Source organism: Pelodiscus sinensis, chromosome 14 (genome assembly GCF_049634645.1).
Source record: "Pelodiscus sinensis isolate JC-2024 chromosome 14, ASM4963464v1, whole genome shotgun sequence".
NCBI lineage: Eukaryota > Metazoa > Chordata > Testudines > Trionychidae > Pelodiscus > Pelodiscus sinensis.
Genome location: NC_134724.1, coordinates 24234594 through 24261635, shown reverse-complemented (window position 1 = coordinate 24261635; position 27042 = coordinate 24234594). Strand labels below are relative to the sequence as shown.

The window sequence follows — 27042 nt, the reverse complement described above, 5'->3', positions numbered from 1 at the left end:
TTCCTAGAGCTATCCCTTTAGAGGCCTGTCTCCTCCTCCCCTCCCCCAGTGGTAAGGCAGTTTCCACAGAGGAGAAGAGTAAGTTGATGTTGGCTGGCTCAGCATTGGTGACGCCCTCTCCTGCCATGAAGCTGTTGCTCTGTGGGGCTCTCCTGTGGGTAGTGCAAGTTGATGCTCCGGAGCCATTGCTGCACCGTCACTGCAGAGCGACATGCTGGGCGGGTGAGCTCCTGTGGCCTGCAATGTGCAGAGCAAGCTGAATGATCATGATGGTCCTTTCTGATTTTAAAGTCCATGTGTCTCTGTCCCCGGCTTGCAGGCACAAGGGGAATCATTTGGCCAGTTCTGCTTTTCTGAGGCTTGGCCTGCAGTCGATACCATTTTCTAATCTGTGCTGCCAGCTCCCATTCCATCCCCTCTCCCCCGGAAATACCCTTGCCTCTTCCAATAGTTTGTTGACAGTAAGGCGAGTTGTAGGGCTAAGCTGCCTTTGTTGTACTAATGGACACAGCTGCAAGTCTGTCATGGCAGTCACAGATTCCATGACTTTCCAGGATCTCTGTGACTTCTATAGCGATCACTGTGGCTGACCTCAGGCCAATCTGAACCACGGAGGGGAAGAGGAGGCCCTGGGCCAGCCACTGCACTGACGGTCCTGGGGCCAGCCACACTTGCTGCTGCTGGAGTGGCCTTGGGACCAGCTGCTTGGGCAGTTCCTTGTAAGAACATAAGAACAGCTACACTGGGTCAGACCAAAGGTCCATCTAGCCCAGTATCCTGTCTGCCGACAGTGGCCAATACCAGATGCCCCAGAGGGCGGGATCACAACACGTAAACCTCACATGATTCCCTCCCCTGTCACCCACCTCCAGAGAAACAGAGGCTAGGGACACCAGTCCTACCCATCCTGGCTAATAGCCATTGATGGACCTAACCTCCATGAATCTATCTAGCTCTTTTTTGAACCCTGTTAAAGTTCTAGCCTTCACTGCATCCTCTGGCAAGGAGTTCCAGAGGTTGACTGTGGGCTGAGTGATGAAAAACTTCCTTTTGTTTGTTTTAAACCTGCTCCCTGTTGGAGCGGACCCCAGGTAGCTGGCCCTGACCACTGCCTAAAGCAGCTGCTCCTGCCAAACAGCAATGAGGTCGCGAGACTGGCCCACCTCAATAGCAGCGGCACCCTAAGCCACCTTACCTGCAGGTGTTGCATGTGCTTACTGCCTGTGTCTTGGGAGACATGCTGGGTGGCGTTGTTAGGTAACAGCCAGCTCATCAAACATGCTCCTGTTATGTAAATTTATTAAGCCAAAGAATAAAGTATGCTCTATACGCCCCAAAACAGTGCATCATTCAGTGGTTAAATACCAACTAAAATAAACTTGAGTCGTAATTGATGACCCGCTTGAAACTAGCAGAGAAACTTGCATTAAGTAGCTTGCTGAGCACTGTTGTTCTCAGATTATTCTTCTATCATCTAGGAGTTTCAAGGAATAAAACCATTTTATAGTTCAGACAAGCCATTCCATCTGCCTCGATGAAGGCCAATGTGAGGTCAGAATGTTGGCAAGAAGATTTTTTATTTGATATGTGAATGGCTTTTACACATTTGTGATGAATTAACCTTGTGGTGGAGCTCTATGATTAGATGAACTCAGCCTGCCTTGCTTGGTGACATCATCATGCGCACGGTCCTCCTCCACAGACAGCCAGATTTCTGCGCAAAATTTCCTCTTCTCTTCTGTTTGCTGCATCGCCCAGTGTTACTTGCAGCAAGCTTGGAAAATGGAACCATCATTTTGTTCTTTCTGCAAACCGCCTGACTGATTTCCACTTAATGATCAGGGAAGAGTTCATAGACTAAATATTGTGAAACCTGCCATGATTGTGTGTGTGTTTGACTTTCTGGCTGTTTTCTTTACACCTGCTCTCTTAGGAGGTGCTCCACGAGCCTGGAACTTGTCCCTAGAGCACATTAGCATGGCTTCCAATCTCACCCGACCCTCCACCAAGCTTTCCTTCAATGACCGTGCTCTCACTACTACCATTAAATTTTCCTCCACCAAGAGGCTAGAGAAGGAGAAATTGGGCTCGATTCACTAAGGCTCAGCATTGCAATGCCCTCATTTCAGGCACCTTGCTAATTTGTGGAATCTTGGGCCTTAAATGAGGCACCCAGTCTCCCTGTAGGAGGCATGGGGAGAGTTAGGCACCCAAGAATCACGTTTATAGATGCCAGCCTGATGAGAAAGGAGCTGCCTAGGAAGTCAGTAGGAAATGCCAAGGGGAAGAGTCTGGCTTTAGCTTCGCCCATCAGAGGGAGTTAGGTGCCTCTCTCTCTGGGTTGGAGGGCAACACCTCCCTGAACATGGGATTCACGGTCATGAATCTAACTCAGGTCAGTCCTCTCTTACTAAAGGAGGCACTGGTTGTGCTGCTTCCCAAACACATCAGTGGTCTCCCAAGTGCCCCACTAAGCAGCAGGTTTTAGGGTATTTGGTGCGTGCATGTGGGGGAGGAGGTGTCAGTCTTTTGTGTTGAGGCTGTTCCATTTTAAATGAAATACTTAAATCTTCAATAGAGGACTGAGTAGCACGGGGGGTGAGGGCATTCACTTGGGAGATAGGAGATTTGGGCTCAGATCACGGCTCTGAATCTGGCAGAGTGGACATATGAAACCAGGTCTCCTGCAAGCTGGCTGACTGCTCTTACCACTGGGCCGTTGCAGACCTCCTCCTGCAATCTGGTAGGTATTCTTTTAGGCAGCTGCTAGAAACACTTCCTGAATTGGTTCCCATGGTAAGGGAATTCATATTTTGTGAATCCTGCTGAGGCTTAGGCACCAAGGTGCTTGGCAGGATCAGAACGTTGTTGGCTTTGGGTAAGATCACTCATGGAAAGGCAGATGCTTGGGGATTTTAGGTAACTATAGCATTAGATGGCAGCTGAACAAGGGTTTTGTGGAGCTAAATTTCAATCTCAGGTAACAAAATCCCTTTTTTGGATCTAGCCCCAGAGCCTGAAGGAGTTTCTCTGACTGTGTGTAAGCTGCTCAGTTACTATGATGATGAAATGGTATAACACCTAGACAGAGACTCATTCCTTGGATATCTGGGGCCAGATTTCAATGGTCTTTAAAAGCCTATTTGGCTTTTCAAAAGCCCCTTTCATGTCTCACTATAGTCTAGTTGACCTCACTTAGATCACCATATTCGCCTCCTCCAGAAGAGGTGAGCAACCAAACCAGAATTGGGGGCGACAGCTTACACAACACTAATCTAAAGTACGGAGGTGGGAGTGTTGGGGGCCTGGTCTGTTATAATGCTCTCCCCAGACATCTCTCTCAGGAGAACAGCTGAAGGATTTTATAGACTGTTTCGATGGGACTATTGTGGTATTTATTGAAAACTGGAGAGAATGCATTTCCACCAGTAAGCACAAGCAGAGTGACATGAGCACACAATTATTTTTGCCAGGAAATCCTAAATCCTCTGAGCAGAGATTTTGTCCTGTTTTAAAAAAAAAAATGTAAAGGAAATACAATTCTTCCTGAGAGACATCTTCACTACTAAGAATTTACCAAATTATGTGTCTAACTATGAAAAGCAGAATCAGATATATTTATCTTATTTCCTTTCAGATTTGAGCTTGAGACGGCATCATTCAGAACACTGACAATTGAAAATGCCTTACACGATAGTCGCCACTACCTCTTTTCTAACTCCAAGACATACTTCAATGTAGCAGTGGATGAAAAGGGTCTTTGGATTATCTATGCTTCCAGTATTGATGAAAATATCATTGTAGCACATATTGATGAAGAGACATTTTCAGTCATTCACCATATAAACACTACATACCCCAAATCCAAAGCTGGCAATGCATTCATAACATGTGGTGTGCTTTATGTTACTGATACTAAGGATATGAGGGTAACATTTGCTTTTGATTTGTTGAGAGAGAAGCAAATTGATGCAAGCTTTGAGTTAAGATCGGCACAGTCTGTTCTTGCTATGCTTTCATATAGTCTAAGAGATAGAGACTTGTATACATGGGAGAATGGCTATTTAATGCAATACCCTGTACACTTTGATAGCTGAATGCTATTTTAAAATAAGGTATCTTGCTGGCCATATTGAATTAAGTAGGTTATTTAAAGTGATATCCTATCCATTTGGGGCTCTCTCATCCCTCCAGTATATCCACATCTCCTGTTCAAGGTTAGTGGTTATTTGTGTGTGCATAAAGGGGAGACCAGACTCCTTTGTGTCATTTAAATATACTTATATAGGCAATTCTTGACTTTATCAAGAAAATGCTGTGTATTCAAACTTATTTTTGGTTTTATCCATTCCATGGAGGCCATAATTATATCGTCCATATACTGATTATTTTACAATACCATGTTCAATAGGGTCTGTTTTGACTCTTAATTAGTAGTTACTGTCTGCAATTATCTTCCAGTCAGTGATTATAGTTTAGTGTAAATGTCTAAACAATGTGTATAAATAAGCTTCTTGGTAACATTTCCATTTAATACCCTGCATCAACTCTGAATTTTGTTCAGTTGTGATATTTTAAAGAATTGACGTACAGTGATTAAAATGATCAGGGACAGTGATTTTTCTACTAAAGTAAATACCCTAAAGAACAAAGAAATATTTTATTAAAAATTCAGCTCATATTTATAAGTCAAAATAGGGGAAAAAAAGAAAAAATAGTAAGAAACCTGAAAATTGACAAATATGGCTAACTAACCAAAAAGCAAACAGAGAAGTGATGCAAATGATGGCATCAGTGATGTGAGGAATGGTAGCATTTAAAACCCACTTGTAATGGGTGTAAAACCTGAAGTGAATCATATGTGCTTAAGGCAAGCAATTTCAATTTGTGTATGTTCTGCAGCACTGTGTGAAAGAATTTAATTAACTTCAGACCCTTTCATATCTTGAAAGCTGATAAAAACAAACCACAGTTCCCAGGAATTGCTGTACCAGGCAGCTGCATATCTCATTTAAAAAAAGAAAAGCACATTGGATAGGATTATCAGACTTATACTATGGTAAACTCATAGTTTGGCCTGAATAGCATCACAGGCTACAACTGGTAAACAGGGTCATCTCTGAGGATGGAAACCTCCCCCATCAATGCAGCCACCTGCACAGCCTAAGTGACCTTCACTAGCCATTTGCCCCTCCCCATCTCAACTCTCACATACTAAAAAGAATCAGCACCAACCTTTCAAATTAAACACTCTGCAAAGGAACGCTGTTGAATGGTTTATGTTCTTGGTGTCACTCATACTTTTAGGGTTATCACGAAATAGTGATGTGCCATCTACCCCATGTAACTGTGTTACATGAGAAAAAGGCATAGTATTTATGAGCAACAGCTTTCTGTGACGATTTAGAGAAATTTTCTGTGGACAACAAATTAATTCTGTTGAAATCATGAATATCTGCATGTATCTTTAACAGCCTGCAGAGCCATTTTGAATGTGAGGATTGGTTGCCTTCTGTGATGTCCTTTTACCACCCTGTTTTCCAAAGGGGTAGTAAGTAGCACAGGGCTAACAATGTAGAGTTGAAATCTTGATAGTCCTTTAGTCAATAGGAGGCCCCTAGCCAAAAGGCTGACTTCTACCCAAAAGAGAGAGTTTATGAGGGGAATCACCTGGTAGAGGTCTGTACTCATGAGTTGAGTGATCAGATGGTCACATGACAGAGGACAGTGGATGTTTATAAAAGGACAGGAGGGCAATACTCTGGTTCTTTGGCCATTTTTGCCATCTCAAGCTGTTAAAAGCCGCTTGAAGAGTCTGAGGAGACCAGGGATCGCTGACTGTTAGACCCTGCCCCCTCCCAGAACTTCCAACGTAAGGGTGAGCTAGAGTGAAGAGCACTGCAGCTAGAATGCTTGTTTTCTCTGTGTGCTCCTGTACTTATCTCTTAAGAACTGAATTGTGACTACGTAAACAAAACTAAGCATATAAATAAATAAAAGTAGGCAGTGTAATGAGCATTTCTACTCACAAATAAAGCAGATTTTTTTAACTGGGTATACCCAATAAATTGCTGGCGATTTCAATTCCATATAAGGACACGCTTCCTGTTTCTAATCTAGTCTATCAGCATTACTGCCACAATGTTTCCTCCTTAATTGAATCAGACTGACTTCCAAATGATGGGAGGAAGAGATCTTTATAGTTTAAAGCATATTTTAATCTTTCTGAATGAAGAATACTATATGTATGTTAATAAATTTGAACTGAAAGTTCCTTTGCCTATATGGGTTTTAGCAGAAAGTTTATCTTCACATAATCAGAGAAAAAAATAATTATTCAAACAGTGGGGGGAATCTTACATGTAATATCTCTCCCTCCCCTCCCACCAAAATTACATGTTATTTAAAAGAAAGGTGGCTTAGTGGATTTGCTATGAGCGTAATTACTGAAACGTAGACAGTGAAAACAAAAACAAAGTAAGTGTACCATTTCATTTCTGCCTGAAGTTTGATTTTTCCCTTGATTATAAGTTGAAGTCAGATTTTTTGATGTCATCTGATAGTGTTCTGTGTGGAAAAAGTTCCCACATACATAATTAACCTAAGTTCAGTTGTTACAGTTTTTCAAAATATGCAGTATTAGGTGAAGCAAGAACAACTGCCAGTAACAAATACTTGAAACATTAGATATCATTTGCTGCAACATATTTTAATTCCTTTTTCTAAGTAGCTTCCTCCTTAGGTTGCAAATTCAATATATAAAAAAGAACCACATATTCTAAATCTTCATTTAACTTCAGGATATTAAACTAGAAATAATTTAGAACTTTTTTGTTTTACTCACTTTGACTACATAAAATGCTGCTTTTAAAATTCACATTTCAGAACTGAGTATTTATTATTTCTACTTTAATCAAAAAACTAACTGACACACTGAGTAGGAGAAATAGCAGAAGGATTGGGAAACCTTTCACCTTTAAGGCAAATTTAACACAGGATGATAAGGGAAGCCTTTCTGAGCTGATGCATGTTAAATGAAATAGGTGGTGTCAGACCAATTACTGTTTCCATCAAATTAACACCATTGTGGGCAGCTTGCCAATGAGTCCAAGGACTGAAGAAGCAGAAAGGAGAATGAATTCTCAATTCACCACAGTGACAGGATGGTGTAAGAAGTGTTTGTAGTGCAGCTGCGTGTGCTACAGAAAGTCAACTTCAGTTCTGTTAATCTTGTACCCTTTGGGAGCCGCAAGAGAGAAACATTATATCTTTAGCCCCAGTGGCGACTACAGATCTAATCATGATACTGAAGATACAACTAGTCTGTTTCAGTGCAAGACGAAGGACTGCACAGGAACTACACTGTTCCATGAGAGAAAAGGAATTTATTTAACTTACAAAGGTCAAACTAAAAAAATGACACTTCCTTTTTTCATATCCATAAATCACTACCTGCAATTAAAATCCCCTTTGGAGAAAGGTGCATTTTATCCCATTATATTTTACATTCCAGCACAGACACCAAAATTTTCATTGAAGAAGACAACTAGTTAACATTTAAATACACAGACATCTGTTCCAATATCTTAACAACATGTTTTTTGTTTATGCAGAAAAATACATCTAAATATGACAACAGTGGCTAATATATTACAAGCAAACAATATTGAACACTGCATAGTTTATACAATATGCTGTGGTAATAACTTAAATTACCAGTTTTATCAACTATTTATTAGCTGGCCACATAAAGCCTGACATTCATCTGAAATGTGGCATTGTAAGTTACATTGGTATTTTCTTATATAGCTTCATTTAAGGAAGTATTTATTTTCTCTGGACATACATAAGAGTTTCAAAACTAAAAGCTAAATAAAAACATTTTTCTTCACTACAAACATTTAATGCTCACATTACATTCCTAATGTAAAGGCAGATCTCCAAAATATAAAACACAGCCAAAGAAAAAGTAGTGTGCAAATTAAGAAAACACTGCACTTAAAAATGTGTTCGTGTGCAATGTACAGTATCAACTGGGTATTAATACTACCTGGTAAAAATATCAGCATAAAACGATACATGTGTCTCACAGTACATTCTTCATTGCACATTGTTCCACAACTTTTGCATCTATTACACTTTCCTGGCCTATTAAATCTTACATACACTGAATGCCCTTTATGACAATAGGCTGTTTTTTAAATGAGAATTTGTAGACATGCTTCAATTAGTGGCAAAAACTGGAAGAAAAATAAAACCTGAATCACATTACAAACTGCTTATTGACTTTATTTAGAGCCACAGTGCTTGTATATGTCTGTGGCTACTATTATAATCTGTGTAATATCCTTACCAAAGGAGGCTTGCTGTAGGTCACTGAATACTAGCCTCCCTAGGGCTTTACTGGGTTTTATTCTTTGTTTTAACAATGCATTGCATGCATTTCTATCCCCCCATCCACATATCCAGTGCTCAATAAACCTGTTTTAAAATTCAATCTTTTTTCTGTTTGATGTAATATTTAATAGTGCAGTAATTGCTCTGAAAGCAATGTACAACAGATAGTTCCTTCCACTAATGCATATTACTGCATTGTAGCTATTTAACGGAACTGTATAGAAAACAGGACTAAACAGCATAAATCTACAGAACATCAAAAATGCCTTTGGGGATGTTGAAAGCATTAGGGAGAACTCTCATTTTCAGTGTGCCATCTGCTCCACAGGAAAAGATGCGATTGTCTTGCACAATTTCAATCTGTGTGACTCCAGCACCAATATTTCTGAATATGGACTGTTTGGCATGTTCATTTTTAAATGAATGAATTATATCGTAGCCTGTCAGTCTCCAGACCTAGAGTAAGAGAATGACAGACAAGACAGAATGAGGTTAAAAAGTGCCTGTTCTATTGAGAATCTGGACCTAAACTTTTCCTGCCTCAAAAACCACTCAGCACAGAAGAGAAAGCAAATATGGATGGTCAGAGAGGGAGTTTTGCAGCTCCAGGATTCTCAAGATACTCTTGTACTGGCATAAATTAGAGCAGCGTGGGGGGTGCTTTAATGTATGACAGCTGGCTACAGTTTCTTAAGCAACCGTATACCAGCCATGAATTCATGTAGTGGAGCAAAACTTCCCTCCATTTCATCTTGGCCTTCTCTGTTACTTGCAGATCCTGCCCCCACTCCTGACTTATCCCATGTGATGGGGGGGTACAGATTGTAGAGTTGGCATACAAACTATTTTTATGTCAGCTGAGAATTCCCCTCTGCCGGAACAGGGGCAAAGAATCTGGCTCAAATTTCCTTTACAGTGGTGCATTAGGAGAGTTTCTGACTTGAGACCCAGTTTTCCAAAGTGTGGCAAGTCCTCAAGCTCAGTGATGTAGTCTCAGGTCATTAGGATGTAAGGTGTCTGGTGGCAGGGATTCTCTTATCAGACTGTAAATCATCATGCAGCTCTATAGCATACTGTATCTAAAGGCAAAATGTTTGGGCGCTCTCTCTGTTGTATTCATCTGTTGTCTTTCCTCTTGTATTCAGATTATAAACACTGTGGAACAGGGAGTGTGCTTTTGCAGCAGCTAGCAAAGTGGGGTACTGGACCAAGACTGGAATTTCTAGGCACTATCCCAACACAACTACAGGCAGTCCCCGAGTTACGTGGATCCGATTTATGTCGGATCCGCAGTTACGAACGGGGTTTTTCTCGCCCCGGAGGACGGGAGCGGCGGGACGCCCAGACGTGCCGCGGTCCCACCGCCCGCGTCCTCCGGGGCGAGAAAAGCTGCTCCGCGTCTCCCTGGTCTGCCCCCCCCAGCAGACCAGGGAGACGGGGAGCAAAGCCTCGGAGGACCCGGGCGGCGGGACCGCGGTGCATCTCGGTCCGCCGCCCACGTCTCCCTGATCTGCTGGGGGGCGCGCAGCTAGTGCGCCCCCCCTCCTCACCAGCAGACCAGGCTTTTCTCCCGACGCCTGTGGTAGAGCAGCTGGGGCACTGCCGGTTGGTCCCGCAGCGCCGCTCTGGGCGCTACTGGAACAACCCGGCAGCACCCCAGCTGCTCTGCCCCAGGCGTCCTGATGCAGCCGCTGCTGGTCAGTTTCAGCAGCGGCTGAATCAGGACGCCTGGGGCAGAGCAGCTGGGGTGCTGCTGGGTTGGTCCAGTAGCGCCGAGGAGCGGCGCTACTGGAGCAACCCAGCAGCACCCCAGCTGCTCTGCCCCAGGCGTCCCCAAGTCAGCCGCTGCTGAAACTGACCAGCGCTGACTACAGGAAGCCCGAGGCAGAGTTGCTCTGCCCCCGGCTTCCTGGAATCAGTGCTGATCACTTTCAGCAGCAGCTGACTTGGGGATGCCTGGGGTTCTTAAGTTGAATCTGTATGTAAGAAATGGCGTCCAGATTCAGCCTGCTGAAACTGATCAGCGGCTGATTCCAGGAAGCCCGGGGCAGAGCAACTCTGCCTCGGGCTTCCTGTAGTCAGCCGCTGGTCAGTTTCAGCAGCGGCTGAATCTGGATGCCAGTTACGACTTACATACAGATTCAACTTAAGAACAAACCTACAGTCCCTATCTTGTATGTAACCCGGGGACTGCCTGTAGTTATAATATTTAGAATTTGACATTTAGTTACTGTGACTACCCTACAGATCAACTGGCTGCCTGTTCATTTTAACAATTACTGTAGCGCTGTTGCAGAAAAAAGAGATCCAAAGGAAAACAAGAGCACATTCTGAAATTAAAAAATGGTAACAAATTAAGATAAATAATTCAGCATAATTCATTGTGCTTTCTCCAGATGAAATTTATATCACAACTCAGTCACTTCTTAACCTTACCTTCATGTTACCTTCTGCTGAGCCTGTTACAAAGTATTCTTCAGAAGGGTCTAGTGAAAGAGCCTTAATACTAGAGTCATGTGCTTGGAAGGTATGAAGGATTTGTCTCTGTCTGATGTCAAAGATGTAGACACATCCTTTTCTGCCTCCAGAAATCAACAGTTGTTGCTTAGGTGCATACTGAAGTACTGTGGCACCATGGTCATGACAAGGGAAGGCTAAGAGACACACAGTAAGATTGTTACAGATTTGCAGTTTTGTATAGATTTCAACTTTAAACTACAGTTCTACTCGGATTGGCACTATTTTTTACTCAATAGATACACTTTTTGAATGTATACAGTCATATCTGCTACATTAATGACAAACTGATTCACAGTTATCCACATCTGCAGAGTTTTCGTTAATAACAAGTCTGCAGGTAGATATAAAGCAAATATCCATGAATTTGCAGGGCTTTATAAACTTTTTCCTCTCCAAATTCACACACAAATCCCATTTGATTCTAGCCATTAAAAATGTTAAATATGTTTTATTGCAGTACTTACCGTGAATAAGACTATTACCAGGTGATACCAAGGTGTCCCACAAGCACACATTTCTGGTAGGAAAACAAAAAAAGTCACAATGGCATCTTGCTAAATGATCCATGGGATAGTGTGGGTCTCCTTAGAAGGTGATGAAGTGCTGTGTCAGGGCCTAAGAGGAGGACTTGTACAGATACTCAGACCTTTGCAGTTACAGAGGGAAATGTGGAAAAGCACAGATGACGGTTAAGAGACTAATTCTAGGTGGTGCAAGGATTCAAGCCTCTGAAACACTTTGAAATCCCCAGTGTGGCCTACACTTGTCTCTGCCTTTGTTGAAAGCTAAGGGCTTGTCTACAGAGTGCTTTGGTCTGCATCAGACAGGTTTAAATTTTAGTCTGCTAAAATGCTATGTATTAACTGGGCCATGTGGACACTGATGCTGCACACAAAGTTCTCTAGTGCAGGGGTTCCCAAACTTTTTGACATGGGGACCAGTAAATCCATTCACGAACTTTTGGAGGACTGGTAACATTCATTTGCATATTTGCATATTCATTAATCAAATGATGAATATTCAAATAAGTTGTTTCTGGTCCTCCCAAAGCCCCCAGTGCCAGCTTTAGCAAAACTTTTGATATGGTCACCCACAATATTCTTGCCAGCATGTTAAGGGAATATGGATTGGATAAATGGACTGTAAGACAGACAGAAAGCTGGTTAGACCAGGGTTTCCCAAACTTTTTACTTTAGTTGGAACCCTTTTTTTTCCCGTACTGTTTTTTGCAGCCCCAAAATATAAACACATAAAGAACAAACTGAGAAAATACCAGACATATAACATGTCTGGTATTTTCTCATTAGGTAAGTTGTATTATTACTAGATGTATCAGTTTGTAGTTTCGAACTGCCTGGCTGGTAAATGTGCTCAGACTGCATGAGTGTGTTCACCAGCCAGACAGTTCGCAACTACTCGAGAGGGTGTGTGTGTGTGTGGGGGGGGGGCAGAATCCCCGGGCCGGACTCATGCGTGCTTTGTGGGGGAGGGGGGGAGAAAGGGAAGGGGGGGCAGCGCCCCGAGATCCGCATATGGCCGGGTCAGTCCGGCTCCCCGCTGCGCCTTCAGCCAGCCCCACTTCCCCCAACCCTCTCCCAGACAGCCAGTTCTCCCCCGCTTCTCCTCCCAATCTCCTTTGGCCAGTCCCGCTGCTCACGTCCAGCCCTGCTTCCGGTGGCCTCTTCTCCCCCCACCTCCATCTTCCCTGGCCAGCTCCCTATCCCCAACCTCACGCCCCCCAGAAGCCCTTCTTCCACTAGCCCCCCAATTTCTCACAGACAGTCCCGATGCCCCAGGCAAGCCCTGCTTCCAGCGGCCGCTTCTCCCCTACTCCTCCTCCTAATCTCCCCCGGCCAGCCCCCTGCCCAGCTCTGCTTCCACCGGCTGCCCCTCCCCCATCTCCCTGGCCCACCCCGATTTCCCCATCCAGTGCTGCTTCTGATGGCCAGCTCTCCCTTCCTCCTCTTTTCCCCTTCTCCCCCCAGCTGTGAATCTGTTGGGAACAAGAAGATCCGGTACCGGGCCGCGCCCCATAGTTTGAGAAACGCTGCTCTAGTGCACATTAATATAATACAGTTTGAAAAAGAATGACATTAGTACATAACAGGGAACTTTTAGTGTGCAGCATCAGGGCCCACATGGGCTAGTTAGTGCACAACAGGCTAGTGTGGACCAAGGCACATGTACACAAGCCCTTAATGTTAGTCTTACAGGAAGACAGTGACACTTACAAGCTGTTCAATATCACAACCACAACTGCATCCTACATATATTTCTCCCCAAATCAGTACAAACGTACCCGTCAGAACTCTAATATCATTAGCTCACAGACATTTACCTCCCCCCCAATCCTCCTTCTGTTCTGAAATTTGATTTTGTCCTTTCATATGTGTTCATTTTTTTTAATTGTATCCTTTGGTATATATGGTCGTGCCAATTTTCTTCCACTATTTGATCTGAGGAAGTGGGTCTGGCCTGCGAAAGCTCATCACCTAATATACCATCTTGTTAGTCTTTAAAGTGCTACATAGTCCTGTTTTTTGCATCAGAACTAGTTGCAGTTGGGATGCCTGACCACTGGATAATAATAAAGGCAGCCACCTTAGAAATGAAGAATATTACCAAAATGAAATAATTTAAAACCAGAAGAGATAATAAAAAAAGAAGAGGTGCTCAGTCAAAAATCCTTGAGTCCTGGCACTCAGACCTCATTAATATGTATTTAATTAAATAAAGGAGGAAAAAAGGGTAATTCAGCTCTCAGCAATAAGGAGCTTTGAGAAGCAACAGAATAAGGGGAACTAGTCTGCAGAAACAAACTGAAGGAGTGACACACAACAGGCAGCTACACATGTATTGCTGCTAATAAGGGGATTCAATAGCTTTTAGAATTATGGGCTACGAAATTCTGTCTTCCAAACTGCTAGACAGACAGAGTGATTATCCGTCACAACAGGTAGCTGTGGTGAAACCCTTTAACCTCTCAGCCTAGATATTTGTGTCTATTTTTGACTGCATACTTTTTCTTTTAACACACCTGTTATCATTGGAGTGCCCGGATGTAGCCACTAGGCTTGAGGAGGTAATGAACGCAAAGTCACTTGTGGTTTTACTATGACATTGCCAACTCTATAAGATAAAACAAAGAACCATCAACAAGATGCAATCTTATCACCAATACTTCAAAGTTACTAACAATTTAAATATTAGTCATGTTTATTTCTACTAATGGCATAACACGAGCAAGGACTTTAAATCCTGTTTGAGTCATTACTAAAATGTCTATTGGAAGCAAGACTGAAAATGGAAAGCACAAAAAGATAAATTATTTTAACTATGTATTAGAATTACAACTTATTGGAAATTCTAGGTTTAAAAAAAAATCCAAAATAATTCACCATATAATTAAATAAGTACAGAGAACAGTGTGTGTTTTATCAATCTGAATTCACAATGAAGTGTTGGCTTTGTGTGCTGTATAATTAACTGCAAAGAGCTGAGAAGAGTAAAGTTATTTATTTTTGAAAAAGCTTGATGTACACTTCAGTTGATTTCAGTCTTACTAAACTCAAGGACAACGCATAGGTTATATCTGTAATTACATTACATCCCACTGTTTATTCTGAAATGAGTTCTTTATAACTGTGTCCATCAAACAGTATACTTGTTTTGACAAAGTCTGCCAATTAAGCACAGCAAAGTAAAACAACCAAGAATTCGTGTTATCTGAACTTGCTCTTGACCTTTTTGAAACTCTGAAATATAAGAGATATTCAGTCTTGGTTCCTAAAAATTTCTCTTTATTAAAAGATAGAATGATTTTGTACTTACCAGATAGGGTTTAGGATTAGATACAGTTTGGTTGACTTGCCAAATACTTAAAAATCCCTCTCCATCAGCCACGCCACACTGCAAGAAATAAATATTATTTATTCTATAACCTGCTGAAAAGGTGCCCAGTGGTCCCCTTTTCATTACCTGTGTGATATTTTACAAAAAGCCAAAAATCAGTTGAAATAGCTGCATATATAGTAAATACAATATCTGAAATATGTGATTCAATAGCCTAAATTCCATTTTTAAATAACTTGTGCACTGAAGCCTAAAGCCACAGAGGCATGTAGGTATCTAAATCCAAAGTTTAAAGCCTCAAAAATTCTGCTCAGCTGATGCCTACATTTCCAACAGTGAGCCTGTACAAAGACAACTACATCCTGATGCTACTGAGTATCTTAATGCTTAATCCCTGCAGAATGCCTAAATTTCCCTCCATCACCACCCAATACAGGTTCAAATCCTCACTCTGCATGATTTGAAATAGAGACTGGAACCTAGATTTCCAATTTCCAAGGAGAATGCCCTGGTCACTGAGTGAAAATATTCTGAGGTACTTGTCCCTCAATCTCTGCTGTTGAAACTGTTTCATTTTGTAAAACTACTTATTCACTAGGCCAGAGAGTGTGACAAAAGGCTACAGCCCAATGGCCAGCACTCATCTGGGAGTCTCCATTCTAGCACTAGGTCAAAGCACAGTACGGAACTAATGGTGTGCGGTGGCAAGGTACATATGGCCATTTAGTGCACAATAGACTACAGCAAGGTACAGTCACAGTTTAGCTTGCCCCACACCAACAGGCAATGATCATCATGTAATCCCTCTTCTGTTATCCATCTCCAGACAGACAGAGGCTATGGACACCATTCCTACCCATCTTCGCTAATAGATTCATGGAGGTTAGTTCCATCAATGGCTATCTAGTTCTTTTTTTGAACCCTATTAAAGTCCTAGTCTTCACAACATCCTCTGGCAAGAAGTTCCACAAGTTGACTATGCATTGAGTGAAGAAAAACTTCCTTTTGTTTGTTTGAAACCTGCTGCCTATTAACTTCATTTGGTGACCCCTAGTTCTTATATTGTGGAAATTTGTAAATATATTTTCCTTATTCACTTTTTCCACACCAGTCATGATTTTATAGACCTCTATCATATCCCTCCCTAGTCTTCTCTTTTCTAAGCTGAAAAGTCCAAGTCTCTTTAATCTCTCTTCATATGGGACCTGTTCCAAACCTCTAATAATTTTTGTTGCCCTTCTCTGTACCTTTTCCAATGTCAATAAATCTTTTTTGAGATGAGGTGACCACATCTGTATACAGTATTCAAGATATGGGCGTACCGTGGTTTTATATAGAGGCAATAAGATATTCTCTGTCTTATTCTCTATCACTTTTTTAATGATTCCTAATATTCTATTTGCTTTTTTGACTACCTCTGCACACTGAGTGGATGTTTTCAGAGAACTATCCACAATGACTCCAAGATCCCTCTCTTGAATAGTTGTAGCTAAATTAGTCCCCATCATATTGTATGTACAGTTGGAATTATTTTTTCCAATGTGCATTACTTTACATTTATCAACATTACATTTCATTTACCATTTGGTTCCCCAATCATTTAATTTGGCGAGATCTTTTTGAAGCTCTTCACAGCCTGCATTGTTCTTAACTATCTTGAGCAGTTTTGTATCATCTGCAAATTTTGCCACCTCATTGTTTACCCCTTTCTTTAGATCATTTATAAATAGGTTAGATCCCAGGACAGACCCTTAGGGGACTCCACTAGTTACCTTTCTCCACTCTGAAAACTGACCATTTATTCCTACTCTTTGTTTCCTGCTTTTAACCAGTTATCACTCCATGAAAGGACCTTCCCTCTTATCTCATTGCAAGTAGTAAGTCTCTTTCTGATGAAGCCATCTTTTGAAACCAGGGACTCGGGTGTTTTCAAAAATATTGCCACATAAGCTTGAAGCAGATTATTTTTAATTTTTTTATTTTAAATACCAGTGCGCATGTTAGAACTAATACCCTGAACCCAAAACAAGTTTAATGAAAAAAACCCAAGATGGTGTCCTATAAAAATAATTCAGGAATGATTTTGGAGGAGCTGCATTGTATTATGTGTGGCAAATCATAGAACTGGAAGGAACCTCGAGAGGTCATCGAGTCCCGCCCTCAAGGCAGGACCAAGCTCCGTCTACACCATCCCTGACAGATGTCTATCTAACCTGTTCTTAAATATCTCCAGAGAGGGAGATTCCACCACCTCCCTTGGCAATTTATTCCAATATTTGACCACCCTGACAATTAGGAATGTTTTCCTAATGTCCAATCTAAGCCTCCCTTGCTGCACTTTAAGCCCATTACTCCTTGTTCTGTCCTCAGAAACCAAGAGGAACAAATTTTCTCCTTCCTCCTTGTGACACCCTTTTAGATATTTGAAAACCGCTATCATGTCCCCCCTTAATCTTCTTTTTTCCAAACTAAACAAGCCCAGTTCATGAAGCCTAGCTTCATAGGTCATGTTCTCTAGACCTTTAATCATTCTTGTCGCTCTTCTCTGTACCCTTTCCAATTTCTCCACATCTTTCTTGAAATGTGGCACCCAGAACTGGACACAGTACTCCAGCTGAGGCCTAACTAGTGCAGAGTAGAGCGGCAGAATGACTTCACGAGTTTTGCTTACAACATACCTGTGATACAACCTAGAATCATATTTGCTTTTTTTGCAACAGTATCACACTGTTGACTCATATTCAACTTGTTGTCCACTATGACCCCTAGATCCCTTTCCGCCATGCTCCTTCCTAGACAGTCGCTTCCCATCAAAGAAGATCAACACAAATGAGTGGCAATTAAACCTTTAGATCACACCTGAGATTCTGAATATCCTATGTGTTTCACCAACATACTATTTTAAATGCTCTTTAAAACTTCTTTCATGCTAGTCTTCACAACCCTGTGAGTGTGAAGACTGGCTTTAGTAGTTCTATGATGTGATTTTAATTATTCCAGCTGTCCCTAAATGTGGGGGACTGTCTGAGATTCCTTTTGTTGTCCTGGAACTATCTTGAAGGATGCCAAAACATCCCTAACTCAAAGCAAGTCACCTCTATTCCCTTAAGGTTTTAATAAGATTAAAGTAAAATGAAGTCAGTTTGTCTTTGCATACACAGTAAAATATAGAGGATCAATCTTGAAAAAATCAGAAAATATGGCTGCTGAGGGCAACATAATTCAGGTGGCGGCAAATTCCTCCAAACTATTTGGCAACTTCCTTCTTATAACTGAGCATCTGTTTCCTATTGAGTCACTCCCTCCCTCGCTAACCCTCTGGAGCTTCTCTACCCCCCACATACTTGCTTCCAGGGGGGCTTCCTCCTCCCTTTCCCTTCCCTGTTCCTTATTGTACAATGGAGCCAGAGTGGGCTGATATTCCCTGAATGGCTCCCCAGTGGGCTCAATCCCAGGCATCTGCTTCTTTTGAACAAGAGAGTTTAACACATTTGTATTATGAAGTGTTTCAAAGCCTTAAGCACATCCAGGAACAGAGCAGGAGATGCCTGCCAGCTGGCAATTACTCTAGTATGAACCAATCCCACTTCTGCAAGATGGACAGCAGGAAAGAATCAGTGGATGAACTCTTTTTTATAAACCTTACATTAAAATGATGGCAAAGAGGACTCTACTTATTCCAGCCTAGGGAGGCAGGCAGGCAGACAGAAATTAGGGGTGAGATCACACAAGCTGGGGGGGATATTCCAGCGAGCTCCTTTTTCAGAGAGGGAATTCTTTGACAAGACTTGGTCCAAACTGAGAAGGAGCCATAGCTAATCTCTAGCATCAACCTCTTTCCAGGTGTCATACTGCCATTCCAGCTGTTCAACTGGACCAAACATACATCTTCAGTTTTCTCGCTTAGGCTGAACGTCACACTAGACACCCTTGTATATCATTCACCCACAGAGCTCTTAAATTTGCCACCATCCGCCACTGGTCCAAGACTGAGTGCTGCCCATCTTGCATGTCAGCACAATTAAATTTTAGAACAGTAATTCTCAAATGGAGGGTCAGAACCCCAAAGTGGGTTGTGATCCTATTTTAATGTGGTCACCAGGGCTGACTTAGGCTTGCTGTGGCCAAGAGGTGAATCCTGAGTCCCACTGCCTGGAGCTGAAGTAAAAGCCCCCTGCCCGGGGGCTCAGATAGGCCCAGGCTTTGGTTTCCCCTCCTGGGGAGGTGTAGTAATGAAGTTTCAGAACCCTGTTTTAGAAGAATAACATGATTCTGCTTGTGAGATGAAGAGAGGAAGTGTCTCTCTGTGTCTAGTGGCTTAAGAGCAACTGCTTTCTGACCTGCTTACATGTTGGCAATGGAACTGGTGTTCGTTCCAGTAGCAGTAGATTTGTGGGGTTGTCTTTTGTACTTTTTAAAATGAAAAATGTTGAGTTGTTCAAGGGAAAGCTTCTCATTTTCAGGTCCCGAATGGAATTTCGTGTCAGAACCAGAAACAGACACACCCAGAACAGCTAATAGAATGGTGTTTAGGCCACTTACGTAGATTGAAGGAAACCAGGTTCAAGTTGGGGCAAGTCTGATTCAGAGCAAGGACCTGCAACTGTATCTCCCAATCCATAACAAGTGCCTTAACCATGAAACTACTAACTGTTCTGTGGTGGATGTCTCACTCTGGTTTCCCATGGAAAACATTTAAAAGGTCTCTATTTTGTCCTGATACACGATGGAAACATTTTTGAAATTTTAAAACACTTTTGTGGGACAGGAAAACATTTTCTCAATGAACTCTTAGATGTATAATCAGTTACCACCTCTAAATAATTTATATTAAATGATTCCTTAGGATCATTGCCACCTAACAGAAAAACTTTTGAAACCAATTCTGCTAGTTCTGTTTTCTTTTTCTTTTATTTATACACAAATCTGAATGAAAAACAGAAGGTGTCTCCCATTTAGACGCTCCTCTGCTTTCCCTACCTGAAGTCCTAATACTCCACAACATCATCCCTCACGCAACAATGAACTACAATGTTGTGGAGAGGGGATTATTTCTTTGTGTGAGGATAAACAACAGGAGACAAATTGTTCAATAAAATCCTGTTTTTATTCCTAGCTATGAAACAGAGGAAGAGAATGCAGAAGCTATAATATGTATAAACAAAACTGATTTCTATTCATGTCTCTACTTTTATACCAGTACGATTCCACAGGAATCAATGGCATTACACTGGTAAAAACTGATAAACCAGAGGGGAGTATTAGGCTTACTGTTTAATCAAAAGCTTCCATAAAAGATAAAAAAATCAATTGCTCTGAGAACATTTACCTCAGCAAAAGGACTTAGACTTGAAGCAGAGAGTAGATGACCACTTCAAAAACAAATCATGTACCATACTGGCTTGTACATTACAACTACTTTGTGCTGGAGATACATATCTAATTTTAATAAACAGGTAAGTGTAGTTTACAGATGATTTACATCATCATGGTGTCACGAAGCAACTGGAGTGTGAGTGAATCTGATCCCTAGTTTTCACAAAAAATATCTATTAGTAAAGAATAAGAAAATCAAAACATTAAGCAATAGTTTTGAAACTGAGGGCCAGATTTCTTGGCCCAGATTCTTTGTGCAAGACCCATGTGAATGACAAGGAAGTGGGGGAGAAGGATATTTTAAAGCAGTGGTCCCCAACCTTTTGAGGTTGTCGGGCGCCAGGGGGCGTGGCCGTTCGCCCGCCGGGCGCCAGGGGGCGGGGACACTTGCGCGCCCGCTTGCCCGGGGGCGGGGCCCCCCCCGCAAGCGCCGTGCGCCTGGGGCCGGCGCTTTCCCCTCCCCCCTGCAAGCGCCGCGCGCCCGGGGCCGGCGCCCCTCCCCCCCCCGCAAGCGCTGCGCGCCCGGGGCCAGCGCCCCCTCCCCGCCGCAAGCGCCGCGCGCCCGGGGCCGGCGCCCGCCCCCCCCCCCGCAAGCGCCGCGCGCCCGGGGCCGACGCTCCCCGCAAGCCAGCCCCGAGCACCTGGCGGGCGCATGCAAGTGCCCCCGCGGGCGCCATGGCGCCCGCGGGCACCGTGTTGGGGACCACGGTTTTAAAGACACTTTATGCTCCCCAATCCTAGGACTCTCTGGGCAAGGATTGAGTCCACTAATATTAGTTACAGCAGCCTGAAGTCTGCTCTAATTAATATCTGGTGGCTCATATGTCTTCAGAGACACTCTGGAAGCTGGCAACTCCAGCCATGCATCTGAACCTCTCAGATCAGCACAGGAAGTGAAGTATGTGTCAGAATGGTGGCTCTGTGCATTGTAGCATTCCCCTCCATACAGGAGAGTTAAAGCAAGTTTACAGCTTCTTTGCTCCAGGAAAGCAGCACAAAGCAGCCAGATAACACTAGAGAATCAAGCCTTAGATGATTTTCAAAGTTTGACATATCTGCACCTCTCTGTCACAGAAACAACAAAAATATATTTATAATCATGCTACCATTTTTCTGCTAAGACTTTTGCAAAATGTGCTCAATATAAAAAGCAACATAATAGAAATCTAGTATTGTATTTATCTCACTTTCCTGAAAATATCTTATATTTCTAAACTCTCTAGAAATAGAAGATATTTCGATACTAGTCTCTCTGTACTTAAACTGCAAGGTAGCTTGGCCTCAATCTTGAGCTTGACTGATGACAGTGGAGGAATAAATCAGATAATTTTTTTGGACAACCAGTTTACGCACAGTACTATAAAGATATATGCTGCCATAATATTCCACAATTCTTTTGTAATATTCCATCAGTGATGCTGTGGCCCTCACCCAAGTTGATTGCCCTTCATCAAAATCCTATTTAAGATCAGAATCATGAACCCATTACTTATTTTGGTACTTAGATGAGCAACTCTTCTTCCTCAGAGCAAGTGGTTGCCAGCTGATTGGTTCCTGCTAAATGAGGCTTTATGCAAACAAAATAAGGACCTGTTTCCGCAAAAAAATTTACTATTGAGTGAATAGCTCCGACTTTAAGCTGGGTTACTCATGGTAGTAACTGTTTCCAGAACTAATAATTAAGCAGTTAGCCTCTACAATGATAATTAGTATGAATTACTGAAAGTTTCTTACTCAGTACAGCAGATGTATATTTGAAGAGTGTCTGAACTTAAATATCCACATGTAGCTTTAACAATCTTTGACTGATTGTATTTTTTGTTTTGTGTGTGTTGAAACAATCCCTTCTACATTCTAACATGTGCTAGACATTTTTGTATGCTCCCCCTTTGGTTAAAAGCTGGTGAAAGTGTCTTGGTAAAATCAAAACTTTACTTAAAAAGCAGAGAAAAAAACCCTATTTTGAGAGGACTAACCTTATTGCCCTGGGAATTGAAATACATTCTCGTAACCCTTGCATTGCCAGCTTGTCGGAAGCATAACAGTTGCTGTGGCCGTGTCCATTCAAACATTCGAACACTACCATCTTGGGCTCCTGTGAGATCTGGAGGAGGGAAGGAAAATATAGTTGAGTTATTAATCAGCAGGAAAATATCATAATATGTATTCTGTATTACATTTTGAAAAACACATTTTTTTGCTCCACTAAATAGAAATTACTTACAATACTGATGGACTGGATGTGATGCCATTCTCTTGACATTATTCAGATTTCTTTTAATGAGCTTCATGTAAAAGAAATATATTCAATTTGTGAAATTCAAAGATTAATAATACTTTTGAATAACATTAACACAATATATTGTATTTATTAATACACTATGGACTATCTTTTTGTCTGTGATCTATAGACTGTTGATAGTTAACCATATACTGATTCAATTACTTTTAGTTACAACACAGCAACTAAGGCCTGAATTCAGGAAAGGATTCCTAGTCAGGACAGAACTTAAGCATGTGCTCAGTTTTAGGCACATCCCACTAAAGCTCCTTAAATGGAGCCTGAAACAGAAAGTTAAGTATCATCTTTAAATTGGCATTTTTTAAAAAAGAAATCTGTCATGGAAAAAAGATAATAATGGTAGTGTATTAATTTAAAGAATCAAAACAAATTTAGGAATACAGCACATATAATCAACTGTAGAAGAAAGAAAATAAATCTCAGATATATTTTAAAAAGTGTGGGGAACTTAGTCTACACTATTCATTGATTAGTGAAACAAGTTATAGGTCTGACAATCCAAAATTATTAATATAAGATAACATTTAGTTTGGCATTTTTTGCCAGCTGATTGTCATCCTATGACCCATCCTATATCATTTCAGAATAAAATGAAAGCAGGCTTCTCAGTGTAGATCTTTGAATTAACCTACTACATAAATATCAAACAAACCAACTACATACCACACCAGCTCCAGTACTAGTTTGTCCACTACCTAACCATGGCATAGGTGAAGATGACTGCATCTGATTTACTCCAAATGATGGTGCAGTTGACTGAGTGAGTGTTGTGGTAGAACCACGAAAGTCAAGATCATCTGAACTGTAAAAAGATATCAGTATAATGCTTTATCACTGTTACATTTCTTTTAAGTAATAGATAGCAATTGCATTCTATATTAGAGAGCCTGTTATTATTAAGTTTATGATAACTTTCATTTGGGGGGAGGGATAGCTCAGTGGTTTGCGCATTGGCCTGCTAAACCTAGGGTTGTGAGTTCAATCCTTGTGGAGGCCATTTAGGAATTTGGGGCAAAAATTCATCAAGGGTGGTACTTGGTCCTGCTGTGTAAGCAGGGGATTGGACTCAATGACCTTTCAAGGTCCCTTCCAGTTCTAGGAGATAGGCAATCTCCATTAATTTAATTTTTTTTTAATTTAATGGCTTATGAATCTCTGTGGGCCAAGGACTGCATGCAACATTGGAGGGGAGTTCCTCCAGGAAACAAAACCAGCAGTGGTGGGAAGGGGAATGATTAATCATTCAAGTTGTAAACTCCTCCAAAAAGGTACCAGCCCTGAGAGGCCTGCATATGCTGGCTGGTTCAAATGCGATTTTCAGAGGCCAGAAGTCAAAGAAAGCCTGCTGGTGTAAAATGGAGGTGGAGTTTAAATTGCCATAGGATCTTCAGTTTGATTCAGCAAATGGAGGCCCAAACCCATGTGGAAGGGTTGGAAGGAATTCAACTAAGACACCCCAAAGCCTGATGCAAGATCTTTGGTAAATGTTTAGCATGCTCATAAGAACTTATCATTTTCAAATGTTTTCTCTGTAATGCTTTCACCCTAAAATATAGTGTGTTTTGCTTTAAGGATGGTTGATAATTGGTGTACACCATTTTATCCTCTGGAAAAAAAGTTAACCACAGAATTTAGATCCCAGTGTGAGGGATTGAAAGCGCAAATACCCTATCTGGAAGGAGAGAGATATAGGTCACCACTATGTGAAGATGTTACAGATAGGACTCTGAAATCATAACTAGGTGCTCTTCAGAAACACCAAGAGTGTGGAAATCCAAAGGTATAATTATTCCTGTCTCTCACAGTAGTGCTTGCTAGCCTCATTATAATTAAGATTATAAAAAAGGGACTGGCAGTGAAAATGCTAGCAAAGGAAATACAAATTAACAATTTTTTAACTTTTATTATATAAGCAATTTCACATACAGGCAGTCCCCGGGTTACGTACAAGATAGGGACTGTAGGTTTGTTCTTAAGTTGAATCTGTATGTAAGTCGGAACTGGCGTCCAGATTCAGCCGCTGCTGAAACTGATCAGTTTCAACAGTGGCTGAATCTGGACGCCAGTTCTGACTTACATACAGATTCAACTTAAGAACCCCAGGCATCCCCAAGTCAGCTGCTGCTGAAACTGATCAGCGGCTGATTCCAGGAAGCCCGGGGCAGGGGCTTCCTGTAGTCAGCCACTGGTCATTTTCAGCAGCTGCTGACTAGGGGACACCTGGGGCAGAGCAGCTGGGGTGCTGCTGGGTTGGTCCAGTGGCACCCAGAGCGGCGCTACGGGACCAACCGGCAGCGCCCCAGCTGCTGTACTACAGGCGTCCGGAGCAAAGCCGCGGAGCACGGGGGCAGCGGGACAGCCCAGACGCGCCGTGGCTATCCTGCTGCCCTCGGGCTCCGTGGCTTTGCTCTGCTTTGCTCCCCGTCCCCCTGGTCTGCAGACCAGGGGGACGGGGAGCAAAGCGGCGGAACACGCGGGCAGCGGGACAGCCCAGACGCGCCGTGGCTATCCCCCAGGTCTGCAGACCAGGGGGAGGGGGAGCAGAGTAGAGCAGAGCGGCGGAACGCGCGGCCAGCTGACAGCCCAGACGCGTCTGGGCTGTCAGCTGGCCGCATGCTCCGCTCTGCTTCCCCCCCCCCCCCATGGTTTGCAGACCAGGGGGAGGGGGAGCAGAGTAGAGCAGAGCGGCGGAACGCGCGGCCAGCTGACAGCCCAGACGCGTCTGGGCTGTCAGCTGGCCGCGTGCTCCGCTCTGCTCCCCCTCCCCCTCCCCCTGGTCTGCAGACCAGGGGGAGGGGGAGCAGAGCAGAGCAGAGCAGAGCAGAGCGGAGCGGAGCAGAGCAGAGCAGAGCAGAGCGGCAGAACGCGCGGCCAGCTGACAGCCCAGACGCGTCTGGGCTGTCAGCTGGCTGCGCGTTCCGCCGCTCTGCTCTGCTCTGCTCCCCCTCCCCCTGGTCTGCAGGGGGGGGGGGGGAGCAGAGCGGAGCGCGTGGCCAGCTGACAGCCCAGACGCGTCTGGGCTGTCAGCTGGCCGCGCGTTCCGCCGCCGCTTTGCTTCCTCTCCCTGGCCTGCTCGAGACCAGGGAGAGGAAGTGCCCCATTCGTAACTGCGGATCCGACATAAGTCGGATCCGCGTAACTCGGGGACTGCCTGTACTTCAAGCAGACATACATGATATTTTGAAAAGACTGCCCTTTAAAAAAACAAACAAAAAAACCCCCAGTGGTTAAAGCAGCAGAACAGGAAACCTGGTCTCGTCTCTGCTGCTGCTTCTTAGTGTAGGTGTCATGTGACTAGGATTCTTCACAGCATTATGACAGCTGATTGGATCATTAGCCTCCCTGGCTCAGGCTGGGAACTGAGGAAGTGCAATGTGGACACTGATCCATTGCCTTGGTCTTATCTGCTGGCCTACTGTAAAAAAACTATGTGACCTTGGGCAAGCCAGTTAAAACTTTGTGCCTCCATTTCTCCATCAGTAAAATGAGGATATTGGTGCTTTGCTGCCTTTGTAAAGTGCCTTGAGATCTATGGATGAAGGCTATATGTTTTATTATTAATAATGCCAAAATGTGAACTATCTGCAGTTGTGTGCCTGTACTTTCAAAGTAAAAAGTTATCTTAAATATAACTGCAAAGAAAAAAAACTAACCTTTTTGATTCTCGGTCATATTCTTCCCCAATCCATATAAATGACTGAGCAGCCAACAGAGCTGAAACATCAAGTTCTTGTACATCATGTGTAGATGCCAAAACAATTTCGCTGCTGTTTGCCTACACAGTACAGATAACATACACTAGTTTTAATTAAGATCTTAGAGCAATACAAACACAACAATTAAATAAAGTAATAATAGTATTGTTAGTAATAATACTATTGGCTTTTACCTTATTAACTGCAAATGCCATTATCATATCAGATTCTTTGTGAATTATTTTTGCTTTTCCCCCGGGATAGCCAAGATCCGCTTCAACCTATAAAACATTTACCAGTAATTGTAATGGGCATATAATAAATTTTTGTAGTGGTATGGACAGACCCGCAAAAATCTGTAGGAACTCATGCAAGAAAAGTTCAGTGGCCTTAGCAATGGTTAGGAAGCTAAACTTTAGAATTTTTACACTCACTTGCATTCTAAAAAACTGTTTATATTTCAAATATAGTATATTTGAAAGTTAAGAGAACCCACAGGTTGTGTGTGTAACACAATTTACAAGGTATTCACTTATCCCAATTATAGGACATCCGAAGTTAATGCACTGATTAAGTCTGACACACAGAAATTATATAGAACATTTAGCTACTGCCAGTCATATCAGAAAAGAAAAGCCAGTCCCACAGAACTTTTAAGAATGTGCTAAAGGTTTGGGAGAAGGGATACTACCTTGTTTTTGTGATCTTCTGCTACGCAGTTTTGTTTGACCTGCTCCACACGATCTTCTACAGACTACATAACACCACACAGTCACAAACACAAAACACATGCACAAACAAATATAAAAAAAAGAATGAAACATTCCAAACTAGATTTAAAAGGCCACCCTTTTCAGTAAATGATGACAGATGTGTTTGTAATTTTCTATAAAAGATACA

At 42.5% G+C, this 27042-nt stretch overlaps 2 protein-coding genes across 4 annotated transcripts in view; one reads left to right on the top strand and one right to left on the bottom strand.

Annotated features, from left to right (window-relative positions):
• Positions 1-8497, top strand: part of GLDN (gliomedin) — a 45075-nt gene extending 36578 nt beyond the window's left edge. For both annotated transcript variants that reach the window (XM_075897234.1, XM_075897233.1), the window contains exon 10: positions 3638-8497. In XM_075897234.1, the coding sequence (XP_075753349.1) occupies positions 3638-4097 (460 nt within the window). In that variant the 3' untranslated portion in view covers positions 4098-8497. The remainder of the gene's footprint in view (positions 1-3637) is intronic.
• DMXL2 (Dmx like 2) overlaps positions 7366-27042 on the bottom strand; it is a 147345-nt gene continuing 127668 nt past the window's right edge. For both annotated transcript variants that reach the window (XM_075897231.1, XM_075897232.1), the window contains exons 34-44: positions 26834-26896; positions 26337-26423; positions 26101-26222; positions 23111-23249; positions 22370-22430; positions 22122-22249; positions 14749-14826; positions 13955-14046; positions 11382-11434; positions 10834-11051; positions 7366-8853 (exon numbers count right to left, since the gene is read on the bottom strand). In XM_075897231.1, coding sequence (XP_075753346.1) covers positions 8644-8853; positions 10834-11051; positions 11382-11434; positions 13955-14046; positions 14749-14826; positions 22122-22249; positions 22370-22430; positions 23111-23249; positions 26101-26222; positions 26337-26423; positions 26834-26896 — 1251 coding nt within the window. In that variant the 3' untranslated portion in view covers positions 7366-8643. The remainder of the gene's footprint in view (positions 8854-10833; positions 11052-11381; positions 11435-13954; positions 14047-14748; positions 14827-22121; positions 22250-22369; positions 22431-23110; positions 23250-26100; positions 26223-26336; positions 26424-26833; positions 26897-27042) is intronic.